This window comes from Peromyscus californicus, unplaced genomic scaffold (assembly GCF_007827085.1).
Source record: "Peromyscus californicus insignis strain IS unplaced genomic scaffold, ASM782708v3 Scaffold_10__1_contigs__length_136768540, whole genome shotgun sequence".
NCBI lineage: Eukaryota > Metazoa > Chordata > Mammalia > Rodentia > Cricetidae > Peromyscus > Peromyscus californicus.
This window is the reverse complement of record NW_026294391.1, coordinates 115079257-115098018: the sequence shown is the minus strand read 5'-3', so window position 1 is coordinate 115098018 and position 18762 is coordinate 115079257. Positions and strand designations below refer to the sequence as shown.

Genomic DNA, 18762 nt, shown 5'->3' with positions numbered 1-18762 from the left:
TGGAACTCACTATCCCCTTAACTCAGTGCCTCTATAGAGGCCTCATCTTTAACTATTATAGCAGACTCGCCCTATCTCTTCTTTCCCCTTTCATCACTTCATTAAGCAGAAGTGCCCACAGTATCCTTCATTTAGGTGTCACTTTCAGTAACCAAAATCCCCAGAGGGTGCTGGGGGTGGCTAAGAGCACTGGCTTCCAGGAGACCCAGGTTCAATTCCCAGTACCACATGGCAGCTCTCAACTGTCTGTAAACTCCAATTCTAGGGAGTCAGACACTCTCTTCTAGCCTCTGTAGACTTCAGGCACATGTGTGGTGCACAGACATGTATGTAGACAAAACACTCATACACATAAAAATATGTGTTTTAATTCCCAGAGAATCTCAGGGGTCTAAAAACCCAGTCTTAACGTTTGTTTCTGCTTTGTCTACCTCTTAATGCAGATGACAGGAAAGAAGTTTTATTCCTAATTTTCCACCCCTAAGATTTTTGAAAATCTCTTAAGTAGCAATAAGAGCTCCAGCTTTAGAGCATATTTGCTTGGCATATTTGAGATCTTGGATTCATCCAACACTCAAAATGATTACAAATTTAAAAATAAAACTTAGGTCGGGCGCTGGTGGCGCACACCTGTAATCCCAGCACTCGGGAGGTAGAGGCAGGTGGATCTCTGTGAGTTCGAGGCCAGCCTGGTCTACAGAGTGAGTTCCAGGACAGGCTCCAAAGCTACACAGAGAAACCCTGTCTCAAAAAACCAAACAAACAAACAAACAAAAAACTTAGGGGCTGGAGAGATGGCTCAGTGGTTAAGAACACATGCTGCTCTTGCAGAGGACTCAGGTTTGATTCCCCACATCCACACAGTAGCTCATAACCATCTATAACTCCAGTTCCAGGAGCGCTCAAACCCTCTTCTAGACTCAGTGAACACTGCACACACTGCATACTGGCATGCAGGCAAATACTCATACACACATTAGAAAAAAATTAAAATATAAAAAGAAAAAATTAAAAAATAAAACTTAAAACATTACTTGTTTACTAACAACCATTTCTCCCCAAATCTCGGTATCTTTTCTTCAACTATTTTAGTAGAATTTTATAAAATTGAAGTAAAACTCAAACTAGAAGAAACACATTTGTGTACTTATCAAAAATGTTTCATTTTCCTGAAGGTTACAGAGCACTGGAACAGAAAATGTTACCAAATATATAACACTGTTTTAAGATGCACATTCATACTTTACTACCTCTGAAAACGTACGTAATTCATGGTACCATACAACTATAATTGAAGGTATTTTCTTTCTTAGAAGCACAAAAAATATAGTGGTTTTAACTAGTGGACTCTTTCATTTAATGAAATAGATATTTGGAACCCCCAGGCTCTTTCCCACCTAGGTACTTAAATAACATCTGGGATAACACTGATTATGTAAACTATAGTAGCACGAGTGTACATGTATACAGAGAGAAAACTCTTTAAAATACTCAAAATAAAAAGTGATGACAGAGCCAGGCAGTGGTGGCGCAGACCTTTAATCCCAGCACTCGGGAGGCCAAGGCAGGCTGATCTCTGTGAGTTCGAGGCCAGCCTGGTCTACAGTGAGTTCCAGGACAGCCAGGGCTGTTAAACAGAGAAACCCTGTCTCAAAAAAATAAAAAGTGATGACAGGAACTGGAGAGATGGTTCAACAGTTAAGTGTTATGTACTGTTCTTGCAGAGAACCCAGATTTAGTTCCCAGTACCCATGGTGACTCACAAACACTGAAACTCTAGTTCCAGGGGATCTGATGTCTTCTGCTGGCCTCTGCAGACATGAGACACTCACATAGTGCACATACATACATGCAAGCAAAACACTCACAAGCATAAAATAAAAATAAGCCTTTTTAAAAAGTAGAATATGGGATGACTTAGTTTCTCTATAATTTTCTGCAGTTTTATTTTAAAAAGAAATACCTATTTTAGCCAGACAGTGGTGGTGCACATCTTTAATCCCAGCACTCAGGAGGTAGAAGCAGTTGGATCTCTCAGTTCAAGGCTAGCCTGATCTACATAGTGACAGGACAGCAAGAGCTACATAGAGTCTCAAAAAAAGAGGAAAAATAAACTATGCAATCAAAATTGTGAATGATGGAATTTACATGTAAAGGTCACATTTATTTTGTTTCATCACAGTGTCAATATTCTAAATCATTCCAGACTCTAACAAAGGTAAAGTGGCCCCAGTTCAAAAGTGGTTTCTGTTTTCTGAGAAATAATTGTTAACCTTAATAATCAGACTTTGCTTCAGATAACTTAGGATTCCACTCAAAGCAATTTAGCTCCAGAGAAATCATTTGCCACCAGCACATAGAGTCAGGAAAACACCAAGTCTCAACAACAATTCTTTTTTTTTTAAATATGTATGTGTGTATTTCAACACCATGTCTGCTTGTGCAACAAGTGAATTCCTGGTGCCCTCAGAGGCCAGAAGAGGGCATCAGATCCCTGGGACTGGAGTTACAGACCACTGTGAGCCACCATGTAAGTGCTAGGAATTGAACCCGGGTCCTCTGGAAGAGCAGCCAGTGCTTTTGACTACTGAGCCATCTCACCAGTCCCATAATTCTCTTAAGACTTACTTTATTTCTTTTTATCTGAGGCTAGGACATCAGATCCTCTACAACTGGAGCTACATAGTTGTGAGACATCTTTCTGGTGCTAGTAACTAAACCCCAGGCCTCTCCACAAGTGCTTGTGACTGCTGAGCCATCTCTCCAGCTCTACTCAATAGTAATTCTTAAGAGTTTTTTGAAGCCGGGCGGTGGTGGCGCACGCCTTTAATCCCAGCACTGTGGGGGAGGGGGGAGCAGAACCAGGCGGATCTCTGTGAGTTCGAGGCCAGCCTGGTCTACAGAGCGAGATCCAGGACATGCACCAAAACTACACAGAGAAACCCTGTCTGGAAAAAACAAAAACAAAAACAAAAAAATATCAAAACACAGCCAGGTGTGGCGATGCACACTTATACTCCCAGAACTTGGGAGGCTAAGACAGAAGGACTGTTTGAGCTACATAGTTTGAGACTAGCCTGAGCAGTATCATAAAACAAATCAAAATCCAGGTCAAAATAAGACAACAGAAAAACCATGCAAAATAAGCACATATCCCTCTTGGGTGACTATATAACAGCCGATATTCACTTCAATGTTGGTCATGAAATACACTGGTTAGTATTCTGTGTTGTGATATAAAGTACCAAAGAATTAATAATAATAACAACAATCATAGCCAGAAGTGGTAGCACCTGCCTGTAATCCCAGCTACTTGAGAAGCTGAGGCAAGATGACTGAAATTTCTAGACCAGCCTATGTCATGAGTTCGAAGATAGTCTGAGCAAGTTAGTGAGAAAGAGTCTCAAACTAAAATTCTAAAAAACAACTGGGATGAGGCTCAGTTGTAGCATACTTACTCAGACCCTGGGTTCCATCCCCAGCTTAGAAAAATAAATAAATAGATAGATAGATAGATAGATAGATAGATAGATAGATAGATAGATAGACAAATAATAGTAATTCTACTATGAGTGAGATGATTATATAGTATAGCTTGCAGAACGTCAAAGAAAACACAGACAAAACTATAATTGCCATATTTTTTTTTAAATTATAAATTAATTATACTTACACAGTAGCTCTTCAGTCTGATAAAATCTACAGTCATAGGAATGGATCTATCACTATTTCTATTCAGTGCTTTAATGTAATCCAGCAGGTCAGCAAAGAATTTATACCCCCCCTTCAGCACACAGAGAGCCACAATGTGATGGCCTCCCATCTCTTTCATGACATCTCGAGCAAGTCTTTCAGTCCTGCAAAAATAAAATCAGGAATTGAAAAAGATTCCAAATATGTATATTTTATAATAAACACCTGTTAAGCATTAAACCTCCATAAGACACATCCTTTTTACCCATAAAGGGAATCCTTGCTTCATAAAGAGTTTTTTTTTATTTTTTTCCACATGCCAAAGGTAAGATTTTTTGGGGGAGAAGAAGGTGACACAGGATCCCTTTATGTAGCCCAGGATGGATTGTAACTCATAGTCCTTGTCTCTACCTCCCTGTGCTGAGACTATAGATATACACCAACACACACACACAGCTCAATCAAAATTAAAATTTGATACTTTTTTTTCCCCCTCCAGAGCTGAGGACCGAACCCAGGGCCTTGCGCTTGCTAGGCAAGCGCTCTACCACTGAGCTAAATCCCCAACCCCAAAACTTTTAAAAACCAGGTACATGCTAGGCATGATGTACATGCCTATAATTCCAGCACTCTGGAGGCTAAGGCAGGAGGATTGCTATGAGTTGAAGGACATCCTAAACTGCAGAGTAAGTACTAGAACACTTAGGGCTACATAATAAGATCCTGTCTCAAAGAAAAGAAAAGAAAAAAAACAGGTACACTTCAACATCTATCATAAAATTTAAAAATACAAATAAAAACAAGATATAATTTTCAAAGCTTACTAGATGGCAAATTTCGGTTAAATTGTATTCCTCTAATATAAAGTATTAGAAGAGATTGTGAGGAAAAATGAACTCACCACTGGAAGTATGTAACTTTTTAGAGGTTAATTTGGCAGTATGAAAACATTCAATAAACATCTTTTCCTTGACCCAGAATTTCTACTTGCCTAAAGCTGAGTTAAGTGCCAAAATGTGTTTATGAGGTATTCCTCTAATATATTCTGCTAAATGCAAAATAATGAAGATCTTAAAGTGTCCACCAACAATACAGAGTTAAATCAGTTATGGTACATCCATGAATACAATAGCATATCACTGCTAAGGGATGTCTTTCTGTATACTGTGAATATGTGTTGCTCTCATTGGTTGATAAATAAAGCTGTTTGGCCAATGGCAAGGCAGAATAAGGTTAGGTGGTACAATCAAACTGAAGACAGACGAAGAAGGGTGGAGTCAGGAGAGATGCCAGCCTGCTGTCCAAGGAGCAACAAGATGCCAGCAGACCAGTAATGCCTTGGCCACATGACAACATATAGATTAATAGAAATGGGTTAATTTGGGGGGCTGAAGAGATGGCTCAGAGGTTAAGAACACTGGTTGCTCTTCCAGAGGTCCTGAGTTCAATTCCCAGCAACCACATGGTGGCTCACAGCCATCTATAATGAGATCTGGTGCTCTCTTCTGGCATGTGGGCATGCATGCAGGCAGAATGTTGTATACATAATAAATAAATCAATCTTTAAAAAAAAAAGAAATGGGTTCATTTAAGATGAAAGAGCTAGTTAGCAAGAAGCCTGAGCCATAGGCCATACAGATTGTAATTAATATAAGCCTCTGTATTTACTTGGGACAGAGCAGCTGTGGGACTGGGCAGGACACAGGAAAACTTCTGTCTACCTATCACCTTTAAAATAAATGTTGGGGAGCCAGGAATGTAGCTTAGCTGGTAGAGTCCATGCCTAGTATGCACAGGAGGTCCTAGGTTCTATCCTCAGAACTGTGCAAACTGTGCATGATGCTATTATCAGGAGATGAAGCAGTAGGATCACCCTCAGCTACACAGCTATTTGAGACCATATTTCAAAAACAATATAACATGTAGGGCTGGGCATGGTGGCACATACCTGTAATCTCCACACATGGGAGGCTGCCAGGGAGGACTGCTGAGTTGAGGCCAGTCTGGGATATATAGAAAGTTCCAAGTTCCAGACTGAGTTAAATAGTGAGTCCCTATCTCAAAGAAAAAATAGTACACACACACATACACAATTATAAAATAATTTTTAAAAGATAAACACACACACACACACACACACACACACACACACACACAAGTCAGGCGGTGGTGGCACACGCCTTTAATCCCAGCACTCAGGAGGCAAAGCCAGACAAATCTTTGTGAGTTCAAGTCCAGTCTGGTCTACAAAGTGAGATCCAGGACAGGCTCCAAAGTTACACAGAGAAACCCTGTCTCAAAACAAAAAAGATAAATACATGTGAGAGCTATAGATGTACTACTATTAAAAAGTCCAAAAAAAAAATTTAGTACTATATGAGAATATGTAACTTGTGTGTGTGTGTGTGTGTGTGTGTGTGTGTGTGTGTGTGTGTGTGTGTGTGTATACACACTTCACATACAGTGATACTGTGTACATGTACAGGGAGGGTCTAGGTAAGAATGTGTGTAGCAAGCTGACAGAACAAAATTATAATCCCATGTACAGACCGACTAGAGGCTCTTCCAACCTCTCTTCAATGTTTATTGTACTCAGTATGGAGTCCCCTATTTATGTCTCAAACTGGGAAATTAATTAGTAAGATTTCCTGATGTTTTTCTTTTTGTAAAAAGAATATTAAAAACAAAAAATACTGGGGCTGGAGAGAGAGTTCAGTAGATAAGCGCACTTGCTGTTTTTGCAGAGGACCTAAGTTCAATTCCCAGCACCCACACAGTGACTCACAATGGTCTGTAACTCCAGTTCCAGGGGATTCACTACACTTTTCTGGCCTCCTGAAATGCATATGCTACACATACATGCATGAAGGCACTCATACATGCAAATAAAATAACAACAAATATTTTTTAAAATAGAAAACCTTTGTTCATAAATAAGTTGGCCTAGATTATATTCAAATATCAACTACTCAACAGTTGCTAAGTTAGAATTAATACAAGAAGAAAACTCTTCAGTTTAGGCTGGAGGGGTGGCTCGGTGGGTAAGAACACTTGTGCAAGCATCAGGACCCACATAAAAACCAGCTGTGGCTGTATCTGCTTTTAACGTCAGCACTAGGGGACAGAGACAGACAGATCTCTGGGTCTTGCTAGCCAGGCAGCCTAACCAAATCGGCATGCCCCAGGTTCAGTGAGAGACACTGACTCAAGAGAATAAGACAGAGAGCAACAGAATAAGACACCCAATGTCCTTCTCTGGCTTTCATATAAATACATATACTATACATATACATCACATACACACATATCATACATACACAGACCTAAAAACCCCCCAGAAAACCTCAATTGAGATCTTACTAACCTGTCCATAATCAGTCCATGAGGAATAAACACCTTTTCCAAATCCTCGACATAATGATTAGGAATACAAAATAAATCTAGGTCATAGCCTGGTTCGTCATCACTAATCTGAAAAAGAAAGATAGCTGTTTCAAATCAGAGCATTACAAGATACCCACATTTAATTAAATTTAGAAAATCAGCCTTAGTTCACAGAAGAATTTAGGTATGAGAGGGTATAAAGGGGAATTAATTTTATACTTTTGTAATAAATCATACTTCTCTAAGAAAACCATGTGTCTTATTGCTGAATAGGGTCAAGAATGAGAAGCAAAACATGACACAGAATTTCCTTCAGATCACAAATAGAAAAAGATAAAAAATTTACAGAGGTATGACAAATATGGCAAAAATATTTTAAACATGAAAGATTAGTATATGCAGTTTCTACCCTATACATTTTGGAATATATTTGAACATTGCATGTGGGGGTGCATATTTATATGCAGGTGCATGTGAATATATGTGTGGAGTCCAGAGATTGAAACTGGGTCTAAAACACTCATTTGTTTTGAGACCGGGTCTCTCACTGAACTTGTTTAACCAAATTGGCTAGTCTTGCTGGTCCGGAAGTCCCAGGGATTCCCCTGTCTCTGCCTCCCTGGTGCTGGGATTACAGGAATGTGCTGCTTTTTATCCAGGTGCTGGGATTCCAAACTCAGGTCCTGAAGATGACATGGCAGGCACTTTATAGACTGAGCCATCTCCCCAATACCCTAAAACATTTTTAAATTTAACACAGTATATTCTAGTAAGTTAAACAAAATCTCATACAGAAAATGAAAACTGGTGTTAACCATCCAAATCCTAAGAGTACTTATCTTTGTGTGTGTGTGTGTGTGTGTGTGTGTGTGTGTGTGTGTGTGTGTGTGTGTGTGTGTGTGTTGATATACTGTTTGTAATCTAAGAAATAAAAGCTTTCCTGAAGATCAGAGACAGAGCTAGTCACAGGGTTAGCCACAGAGGTCAGGCAGTGGTGGCACACCCCCTTAATCTGAGCACTAGGGAGGCAGAGGCAGAGATCTGTCTGGATCTCTGTGAGTTCAAGGTCACGTTGAGCTACACAACTCCAGCACTTGGGATCACACACCTTTAATCCCAGCACTGGGAAGACTGAGACAGGAAATGATATGGTTGGGCAGAGAAATGAATATAAGGTGGGAGGAGACAGGAACTCAGGTCTTTTCAGGCTCTTGCAGGCTAAGGAGCTGGTAAGTTAAGAGGTGGCTTGCTCTGTTTCTCTGATCTTTCAGCTTTCACCCTGATATCTGGCCCCAGGTTTTTATTATAAGACAATTTAGGATTCGTGCAACAGGGGTGTCACCAAGAAACCAACAGATCCTTTAAAAACCCAAACTCCAGTAAGTATGTGATGGTTACAATCCACTAATAAGGTCATTTTACAGTAGATACTCCAAAATTGTTTTGAGTTGTAGCATATTGGTTATATTAGTATGCCCAGAACTCAGCATACAAAAAATTTAATGTTAATGATATGGTACCTTTGGTGGCAAAATATTATTATGACAGTTTTATAAATATGCATGTACCTATACACAGAAAAAAAGTACAGCAGAATTATAAAAGCAGGGTAAATCTGTCAGACACATTTGTTAACCCAGTACTTGGGAAGCTGAGGTAGAAGTTTCGGAGTTTGAGGCCAGTATGGGTTACTAGGTGAGTTCCAAGCCAGCTAGGGTCTACAAGGCAAGACCTTGTCTTTAAAAGTATCCCCAAACTCCAAAATCACAGTGAGTGTTACAGTGAGATGGGGGTCTCATGGATCCCAGGGCTAACCTCAAACTCACTATGCAGCTGACCCTCAACTTCTGAACCTTCTGCTTCTCCCTCCTTAGTGTTCAGACTACAAGCATGTGCTATCACACTCAGTTTATGTGGTGTTATGTCAAACCCAGGGCTTCATGCATACCAGGCAAGCACTCTATCAACTGAGTTACATCTCCAGCCCTCTTTACACACAAAACAAAACAAAAAAACCAAACCAAAAAACTACAGGAAAACTTTAAAAGATCGTAAGTTAATCTAATAAACAAAACTTATTCAGAGAAAAATAAGCCAAGAAGGAAGACTTATAATATTCATTCTTACATGATATTCAAAACTTTCAAACTCCATCTAAGAAGTTGGCAGTACCTAGAATGGTGTCATAGGAACTAGAGCATCAATCTGCACATGGTGGCACACACCTCTAATGCCAGCACTTGGGAGACAAAGGCATGAGGATTATGACAAGTTAGAGGCCAAGGTGGCCTACATAGTGAGCTCTTGCCTCTAACCCAAAAATCCTCCAAACCAACTAGACTACAAGAAAACCTGGTTGTATAAGCTCTGGCAGTTTTCAGGGAATACTAGTCAAATAATAACTAAATCTTGTATCAGTTAATCCCTGTTTCTCTTTCAGTTATCATTGTATTGGTTGCTTTGGCAACAAGTGGTTTCACTTGGGAAAAAAGTTGAAAATACATAAATTTACATTCTTTGCAGAATTCACTTGCTATTGTTTTTGAGACAGAATTACACCATATAGGCTCATGCTGGTTTCAAACTCTGATCCTTCTCTCTACTTCCCAAGTGCCGGGACTGTGAACACCCAGCTCAGAATTCAGATATATTCTGAAGTTCCTCCCAGAAGAAAAAATAAGGCTTGTGTAGTCTCTCTCTCTTTTTTCTTTTTAGTCCCAAAAGGTCTATTTTGAGTTCAGCCTTTGGTAGAATTTTATTTTCAGGTCTGCAGCATGCATAGGTAAATTTTGATTTATTCCTAAAACACATGTATTTTTTCACAAACAGAAAAAAATGTTTGTGAAACATTATGGCAATTTCTAAAAGAATAGGAGGAGCTAATGTGCATCTGTTTAATATTCACTTATACTTACATTAGAACATATTTACTAACAAAAATGGCAATTGGACACTTGTATCATAAAAAGGATCATTCAAAGCCGGGTGGTGGTGGCGCACACCTTTAATCCCAGCACTTGGGAGGCAGAGCCAGGTGGATCTCTGTGAGTTCGAGGCCAGCCTGGTCTACAGAATGAGTTCTAGGACAGGCACCAAAACTACACAGAGAAATCCTGTCTCAAAAAACCAAAAAAGGAAAAAAAAAAAGGATCATTCAAAGAGTATTTTACAAGAAAATATTTTTGTAAGTTTTATAAAGCAAAATTTAGTTCATGTTTTGGGAAAGGATAACAGACTGCTCAATTTTATCAGACAATACAATAAACATTTCTACCAGGCTCATCAGAATGTATGCACTGTAATTTGACAAAAATGAAGTTGGGTGATTTTTAAAGTACCTTAGAATCAAGATTAGAATACCACAATGACTTCCTTGAGGTTTCCATAATCACCCCCTCCACCCACTCACTCTGTTTCTGGCATAAATTTAAACCATAGCACACCCAGGATTCGTCAGACTACTGGCTCAGTGCCTGGTTACAGGTTTTACAGGTAACCTAAGAACTTCAAGGATTGTTTGTTTCAAAGACAAATTCAATGTGAACTCTGCCAAGCATCCCAGTCTTTGTGATGTGTTTGTGACAGGGTCTTGCTATATAACTCCAGCTGTCCTGGAACTAGATATATGGATCAGGCTGCCTCAAACTTGCTATGATCCTCCTGCCTCTGCTCCTTGAGTGCTGAGATTACAGGTGTACACCAACATATCCTATTCCCAGTCATGTATTCTAAGAACCCAAACAGATGAGCAGGAATTACTCCAAAATAGGATTCCTATTTCTGTCAACACACCAAACTGGTTTCTAATACAAAAGTTTTGATTTCTAATAAAAACAGATTTATATGTCAGAGAATTTTTATTTTGTTCTTTTGATAATATTTATATTTTGTTATTTTAAGAGTAAAAATTTTGGTTTTGATGATTTTAGATGGTCTCGGCTCTGTAGTCCAGGCTAGTCTGAATCTCCTGACACAGCCCAAGCTATCCACAATCCTAGGGCAATTTTCCTTAGCTTCTGAAATGATGAAGTTTACAGGTATGAGCCATCATATCCAGTTTACTGAGACCATTTGATACAATTCCTCCCCAAAAGGAAAAAATAAAAAGTCTTACGATGCCTATCATTTGAGACACTCATGTGTTTGTATTCATGTGGGTGTATGCTTGTGTGAACACAGGTGCACATATGTAGAGGCCACATCTAGCAATTTCTGTCCATTCTAGAGTTTGGATATGTTGATTACTAGTTCCACTACACCTAGCTTATTATTATACAAGACTTAATTCGCAATAGTTTTCTTTTTGGAGGCAGGTGCACAGCCCAGGCTGGCTTTGAACTCATTATGTAGCTGAGAATGACTGAACCCACCCTCCTGCCTTTGCTTCCCAAGTACTGTGATTATAAAACACATTAAAGCAGATGATATGCTATCTTGAGATAATTTATATTACCTCTAGATATGATTAAACCACAATAATAATTTATTGATAGATATTCCTAAATGTGAAAACAACTTAAACTAGTACTATGTTCATCTTCCAATTTTTTATCAATCCTACAAATACATATATTGTTTATTTCCCTTCCAAGGGTTAAAGCTATAAGATAGACTATTCAGCCCAGGAATATATTATAACCACTCTAGGCAAATAGGTCCTGTAACTACCATATCTATAAGGACATGAGTTAATACCATAATTTTTTTTTTACTCATGTACATACTGGAATAATAGGTATGTTCGCTCTGGACAAAAAAAAAAACAGAAGGTAGTTTCACAGCAATTTAAAGTGTCTGAATTCATATTAGCAGCAATTATTTAAATACTAGTAATTTGGAAGTCCCAAACAGGAAAATAACAACTGAGTCTCAATATTATTATTATTGGTAGTAATTAACACTTTTATGTGATCTATCAATGTTAGTGAATCCACATAACATAAAATTACAGAAAGACTTTACAAACACATTTTTAGCATTCCTTTACTATGGGGGAGAAAAATGACATGGATCATTGACTAATTAAATATGGAAGAATAAAAAACATTCCACTGGGTGTGGGGTGATGTGCCTATAGTCCTACCTACATGGAAAGTAAAGGCAGGGCTAGCCTAGGCAACACAGCCAGATCCCATCTCTTAAAAAATAGTATTTAAGGGCTACTGAGATGGCATGTTGGATAAAAGCAATTTCTGCCAAACCTGATCTGAGTTTGATCCTCAGGATTCACATGATGGAGGTAAAGAATCAACTATGGCAAGCTGTCCTCTGACTTCCACATACACAGTGGCAAAAGCACAAGTGTACATGCATGCATGCATGCATGCGCGCACACACACACATACATACATAGAGACAGACACACACACGTAAATAAATAAATAAAATTTAAAATATCTTTAAAAACTACAAGAAAACAGGTGTGGTACTGCATGCCTTTAATCTCAGCACTTGGAAGGCAGAGGAAGGTGAATTTCCATTGAGGCCGAGGCCAACCTGGTCTACATAGAGAGTTCCTGAACAGCCAGGGCTATATAATGAGATGCTATCTCAAAAGTCAAACAAAAAATAAAAATAAAAACTATAAGAGCTAGGCATGGTAGTACATGCCTATAATCCCAGCACTCAGGAGACTAAGGTAGGAGGATTCCAAGTTTGAGAAATGTCTCTGGGTCCTACCCCTAGACAAAGAACTATAGGTAACTAATAACAGCTGGGAGAAGAATTAGCTGCTCCCAGGAAAAGAGCCCCTTTATTGGTTGTTCAGTGCCAAGCAATCAACCTTGAAACCATTTACACACAAACAAGAATATGTATGTGTACGCAGAGATACATACATATATGTATGTAACAATAATAAAGAAAAAGAGGCTATCAACTTGAGAGTGGGGGCATTGGAGGGATTCTAGGGAGGGCAAATGGGAGGGGCTGGAGGGAGAAAAGGGAAGAGGAAAGTGATACAACTTTATTTCAATTTTTTAAGATTTATTTATTATGTATACAATGTTCTGCCTACATGTATGCCTGCGGGCCAGAAGAGGGCACCAGATCTCATTACAGATGGTTGTGAGTCATCATATTGTTGCTGAGAATTGAACTGAGGACCTCTGGATGAGCAGCCAGTACTCTTAACTGCTGAGCCATCTCTCCAGCCCCCTTACTTCAATTTTTAAAAAGTGGAAATTTGCCAAGTGTAGTGACACATGGCACACTTTAATCCCAGCACTTGGAAGGACAAAGCTACACAAAGAAACCCTGTCTTGGAAAACAAAAGCAAAACAAAACAACAACAACAAAAATTTTTTTCACTTTCATTTTATTTTTGTTTTGTTTTGTTTTGTTTTGAGACAAGGTCTTTCTACATAGCTCTGGCTGTCCTGAACTCACTATGTAGATTAGGCTAGCCTTGAACTCACAGAGATCTGCCTGCCTCTGCCTCCTGAGTGCTGAGATTAAAGGTGTGCACCATCACCGCCTGGCTGAAAGTGAAAATTTTAAAAAAGAAAATGGATGGAATTTAAAAAACCTGTAAAGGTGTCTGATTTATCAACTCTGCACAAAAATAAAGAAAATGAAAATTCAATTCATGACAGTTAGTAATTGTAATAATAAAATAACTTAGCTGGCTTTTTCCCTCTTACATCTAAAAGAGTTCAAAATAAAAAAATAAAATAAAACCCACAAGAGCTGGGCATGGCAGTACTTGCCTATAACCCCAACACTTACAGACTGAAGAATTCCAAGTTTGAGATCAGCCTGGCCTATATAAAGAAAATCTGTCTCAAACTAAAATAAACCAATCCCCCAATAAAGAAGCCCACTCAAAACAACAATAATAAAACTGTAAGGCATCTTTTTTCTGGTATGATTAGTTCTTTTCCCACCTGCTATAATACCCAGGATACAAACTAATTAAGATGGATATATAGGTAACACAGGACAAAAGTTACAGAAAGAAACCTCTAAGAGGAACTGTTCCCATTTTTTGGTGATCATAAATAGTTAACTTTGGTCTTACTTATAAATGAATGTTATTTTAAACACTGTTAATAACAATAAAATAGTGATAGGGCCTGGGCGGTGGTGGCGCACACCTTTAATCCCAGCACTTGAGAGGCAGAGGCAGGCGGATCTCTGTGAGTTCGAGGCCAGCCTGGTCTACAAAGCGAGTTCCAGGAAAGGTGCAAAACTACACAGAGAAACCCTGTCTCGAAAAACCAATAAATAAATAAGTAAATAAAAATAAAATAGTGATAGGCAAAAAAAAAAACCCACCATATTTTAACCAATTCTGGGGGAAAAGTGGGCTGGAAAGATGGCTCAGTGTTTAAGTGTAATTATTGCTCTTGCAGAGGACCTGAATTTGGTTCCCAGCACCCACATAGAGGCTGTAACTCCAGTTCTAGGTGATCAAATGCCCTCTTCTGACCGTCACAGGCATGCTAATCATGCATACATACATACATGCAGGCACAACACTTATACACATAAAATAGAAATAAATCGTAACAAATGAAAAAAAGTAGCAGATAGAGGTATATCTCAGTCGTAAAACATATGCTTACCACATGTAAGACCCTGAGTTAGATCATCAAAATTCTCCTCTCTCTCTCTCTCTCTCTCTCTCTCTCTCTCTCTCTCTCTCTCTCTCTCTCTCTCTCTCTCTCTCTCTCTCTCTCACCTTCTCCCTCGCATACCAGGCATGGTGAAATATGTCTATCTCTAATACCCACACTTTAAGACAAGTGTGGTGGCTCATGATTGTAACCCTAGAGCAGGAGGACTTTAAGGCCAGCCTGGGCTACATAGTGAATTTCAGGTCACTGTAAGCTACAGAGTGAGCTTTTGTCTCAAAAAACATAAATAAAAAAATCATTTAGCAAGGTAAAAGCTCAGTTAGTATATTATACTTTTATCTGGGTCATTTTGAAATTCAAGGATATGATATATGAAACATACCTAATGTTTCGCACTAATTTGCAAAGAGCCAGAAGCTTTATCTTAAACGAAGTTACAAGCAGCATATTTTCTATCTATCAGGCACATCTAGGGGCCAATTTCATGAAGGTGATCTAGCATAGTTATATTGTCTACCTGTGTCACCACAGTCATGTCAGTATTCATCTACACAACAGGGTACATATTATGTAACTTTAGGGTGTTGACATTAAATAAAGTCTGCAAAAACATTTGTCAATGCCTAAGACAGAGAAAGCATCTTATAAACATCTACTATAGCTCCTAACTTAAATTTACTGGTTAAGGGTAGAATCTGGGGCCAGATAACAGGTACAAATGTATTAGCACTGAATGATTTAGGTCAAGTTACTTAACTCACTCCTCTGTGATTCTTTAAGATTAAGTCAGGTAGGGGCTAGAGGATGGCTCAGAGGTTAAGATCGCTTGTTGCTCTTCCAGAAGACCCAGGTTCGATTCCCAGCACCCCTATAACAGCTCACAGTCACCTGTAACCCCAGTTCTTGAGGATCTGATGAATTCTTCTAGACTCCACAGGCACAGGGCAAGCATGTGGTGCACATACATACATGCAGGCCAAACAGCCATACACAGAAAAAAAAACAGAAATTTTTAAAAAATCAAGCCAGTTAAGGGGCTTAGAATAGCAACTAGCACATAGTAAGCACTATTTAAGTGTTTGTTATTCCTAACATGCAGACAATTAAGGGGAAGGAAACTTAAAAAAAAAGGAACAGGAATTTGCAAACTAAAAATACAGTGAATTTCTTGATGTTCAAACAAAACTAAGAATAGCCACTTCTAACAATAAGAACTAATTAACTCTACGTTGAACAAGTACCATATCTCAAAACTTAAAAGCATCTGTAGAAGTCAGTAACTGAATAAAAATAACAGCCATTTGTTGAGCATTTAATGTATCTTATGGTAGTATTTACTTGCATAGGCCCCAGAGACAGACCTAGGTTTGAGGCAGAGTTCCACCTTCTAAAATTTATCCTTTCTTCTGGTGCTGATCTAAACTATGGCTTAGTAATTAATGGGGGGGGGGGGCTCTCTCTCCCCTTAATAATTGTGTGACTTATGTCTGATAATGTCAACATACCATTGTTACAGGGTTATTTTGAAAACTAATTAGAACTATGTATGTAAGCACAATGATGGCTATTATTACTCTTCCTACCCAGGGACTGTGAAATGGTTGCTTATTTGCATAAACTATCTTCTCCTTTCAACACCACCAGCAGCCAGCACCTCAGATGTAAGAAATTTAAAGCCAGATGATGGCACATGCTTGTCTGTAATCCCCACACTGAGGTAGGGGCAAGAAGACGGCTGTAAGTTAAAGGCCTGGTCTACTTAAGGCATCAAGGGCTACACAGCAAGAAATTGTCTACAAAAAAGCTTGAGCCTAGGTGAAGACACTGAAGGCCACACAGAACATATTCTAAACAAGCAGGATCCCAGGTCATCAAGAACACAGTGTTTCTGCCTTAAGCCACAGTGTCTAATACGATTATGAGACAGCATTTTTTAGGGCTCAAATGGTTATTAATTCACTCAACAAACTATTTATGAAAACTCCCCACAAACCAGGCATTGTGCTATATGCTAAAAGCTACAGTGGTTACTCCTGCCCTTATAACACTTGTTTAAGGGTCAAAGCTGTTGACCCAGTGGTAGAGAGATCACCTAGCAGGAACAAAGCTCTGGGTTCAATTCCTAGCATGGAAAAAAAAACCAGAAGGGCATGGTGGTGCTGCACTTGGGACGCAAGAGTCAGGAGGGCTGTCACAAGTTCAGTGCTAGCCTGATGGTTCACACTGCCAATTCCAGACCAGCCAGAGCTACATAGTAAGACCTTTTCTGAAAATATCAAAATAAATAAAGTTTGTATAAGTGGGGGAGACAATCAACAAGTAACCAGGTAACTGCTAATTTACAACAATGATATTAATAAAGCATGATATGACATTTAACGAGTAGCAGGGGCAATAACCACAATAAAGCAGGCTAAAGCATTTAATCAGAGGCAGGAGCTTTAAGTTATTTTAGCAAGCAAGGTTGTGGAGTGGGGTAGGGTCGGGAAGCAGCTTGGCGGTTTACAAAGAATAGAGCCAATGGGGGAAGAGGCAAAATATCAGGGGCCGACTGTGGGGGAAAGTCCTTTTGCCTAACGACTAAATCCGTATTTTTTTTTTTTTTTTAAATTCCTAGCAGCATCAAGGGCATGGGCTATGGAGTCAAACGTGTCTACATCCAAAACTCATTATTCTGGGCCTTGGGAAAAATGAGCTGCCTTTTCACTAGTCTCCTCAGGTGGAAACTAGGCGTGATTTTTCACTAGCAGGGCCGCAGCGCAGATTCAATGGAGCAATTGCGCATTCCACAAATATGAATTATGACATCTGCAGAATTAGAGGCAAAGCCCAGTCCTGAACGTGCCCTCCCATGCTGTCGTCTACGGATGCCAGAGCTCCTTCCAGAGGTGCTCCGAAGCCCTCCCTGGCCGCCAAGCCCCAAACTTCCAGAGCTGCGTCTTTCCCAAGAGAGCTCCCCTGCCCTTCCCGTGCCGGATCATTCTGGAAGTCGCTCCCCGCCTCTCCCCGCCTCATGCCCTCTGGCTGCACATGTCAAGCCCAACGCCATTTCCACCTCGCTGGCCCACACGCAGTCAGCCCTCTCGGGGCTCACTGGAGGGACAGCCCACCCCCGAACCCCGCCATTCCAGCCTGCCCGCCGCCCCCTAGGGTCAGCCGGCCAGATTCCAGGAACCTGTGACCGCCCCCGTGCCCGGGCTTCCGCGGCCCCACCGCCCAGAGCCCGCCTCGGCGCCTCAGGGCCCCGACCGGCGTCATTATGCAGCCAGCCTCGTGGGCCCGGCTCTCCGGCTCTGCTGAAGAGTCCCGGGGCTCACCACGACGCTGGGACTGCGGGTCGCCATAACGCTAGGATTGCAGGTCGCCATATCGGAATCGGGGGGCTCGCGAGCCCACAGCGGTTCGAGGAGGAAGCCGGCAGTGGAGACGTTACGACACGGGAAAGCCGTGAGGTAAGCCCAACGCTCTTCGCCGCCGCCCCAGCAACCGCTCACAGCCGCCGCTGGCCAAGCCCCGCCCCCAGGCCCGCCCCTTCGGCCCGCCCAGGCCCCGCCCCCAGCGGCGTGGCTGCGTATTCTTCGGCGCGCCTCCACCAGCGGCGGCTCGTGGCTCTTTAGGCCAGGTGGCCGTGGGAATTTTCTGCTGGGAAAATCCGGGGCTGCTCGTACCGCAACCTCCAGCCCGCTTTCAGTATCCCAGAGGACTCCCAAGTAATCAGACCTACCTCAGTCCGCATTTTTTTTTCCCTCATGACGCTTAAGCTGATGGACAGCCCTTCAGGTTCCATTCACTACGTGCTTCCTCAAGCCAGGTGTCCCCCTTCCCAAGACCTACATGGTGGCCGGCTTCCATTTTCCTAATTTAGGACCAGTTCTTTCAAAAATCTTACCTTAGTTTTAAGAATTGAGACCTACAACCCCAGAAGAGCCAGATCAAGGTACAAATACAAGAGGACAAAAACTGCTTTGTAACCTTGTAAAATCGACCCCAAACTGCTTTTTACCTTTACATGAAATGAGCATTTTAAGCTGGGTCTGGTACAAAGGGTTATATGCCCAGCTACCAAGAAAAGAGGATCATATATTCGACCCACCTGGACAATTTAGTA

The 18762-nt window shown here is 40.5% G+C and overlaps 1 protein-coding gene across 1 annotated transcript in view; it reads right to left on the bottom strand.

Moving 5' to 3' along the window:
* The window catches only part of Hprt1 (hypoxanthine phosphoribosyltransferase 1), a 39030-nt gene extending 20866 nt beyond the window's left edge, over nucleotides 1-18164 (bottom strand). The window contains exons 1-3 of the mRNA XM_052739602.1: nucleotides 17972-18164; nucleotides 7058-7164; nucleotides 3674-3857 (exon numbers count right to left, since the gene is read on the bottom strand). Of these exons, the coding sequence (XP_052595562.1) occupies nucleotides 3674-3857; nucleotides 7058-7164; nucleotides 17972-18022 (342 nt within the window). The 5' untranslated portion in view covers nucleotides 18023-18164. The remainder of the gene's footprint in view (nucleotides 1-3673; nucleotides 3858-7057; nucleotides 7165-17971) is intronic.
* Nucleotides 18165-18762: the final 598 nt, after the last annotated feature.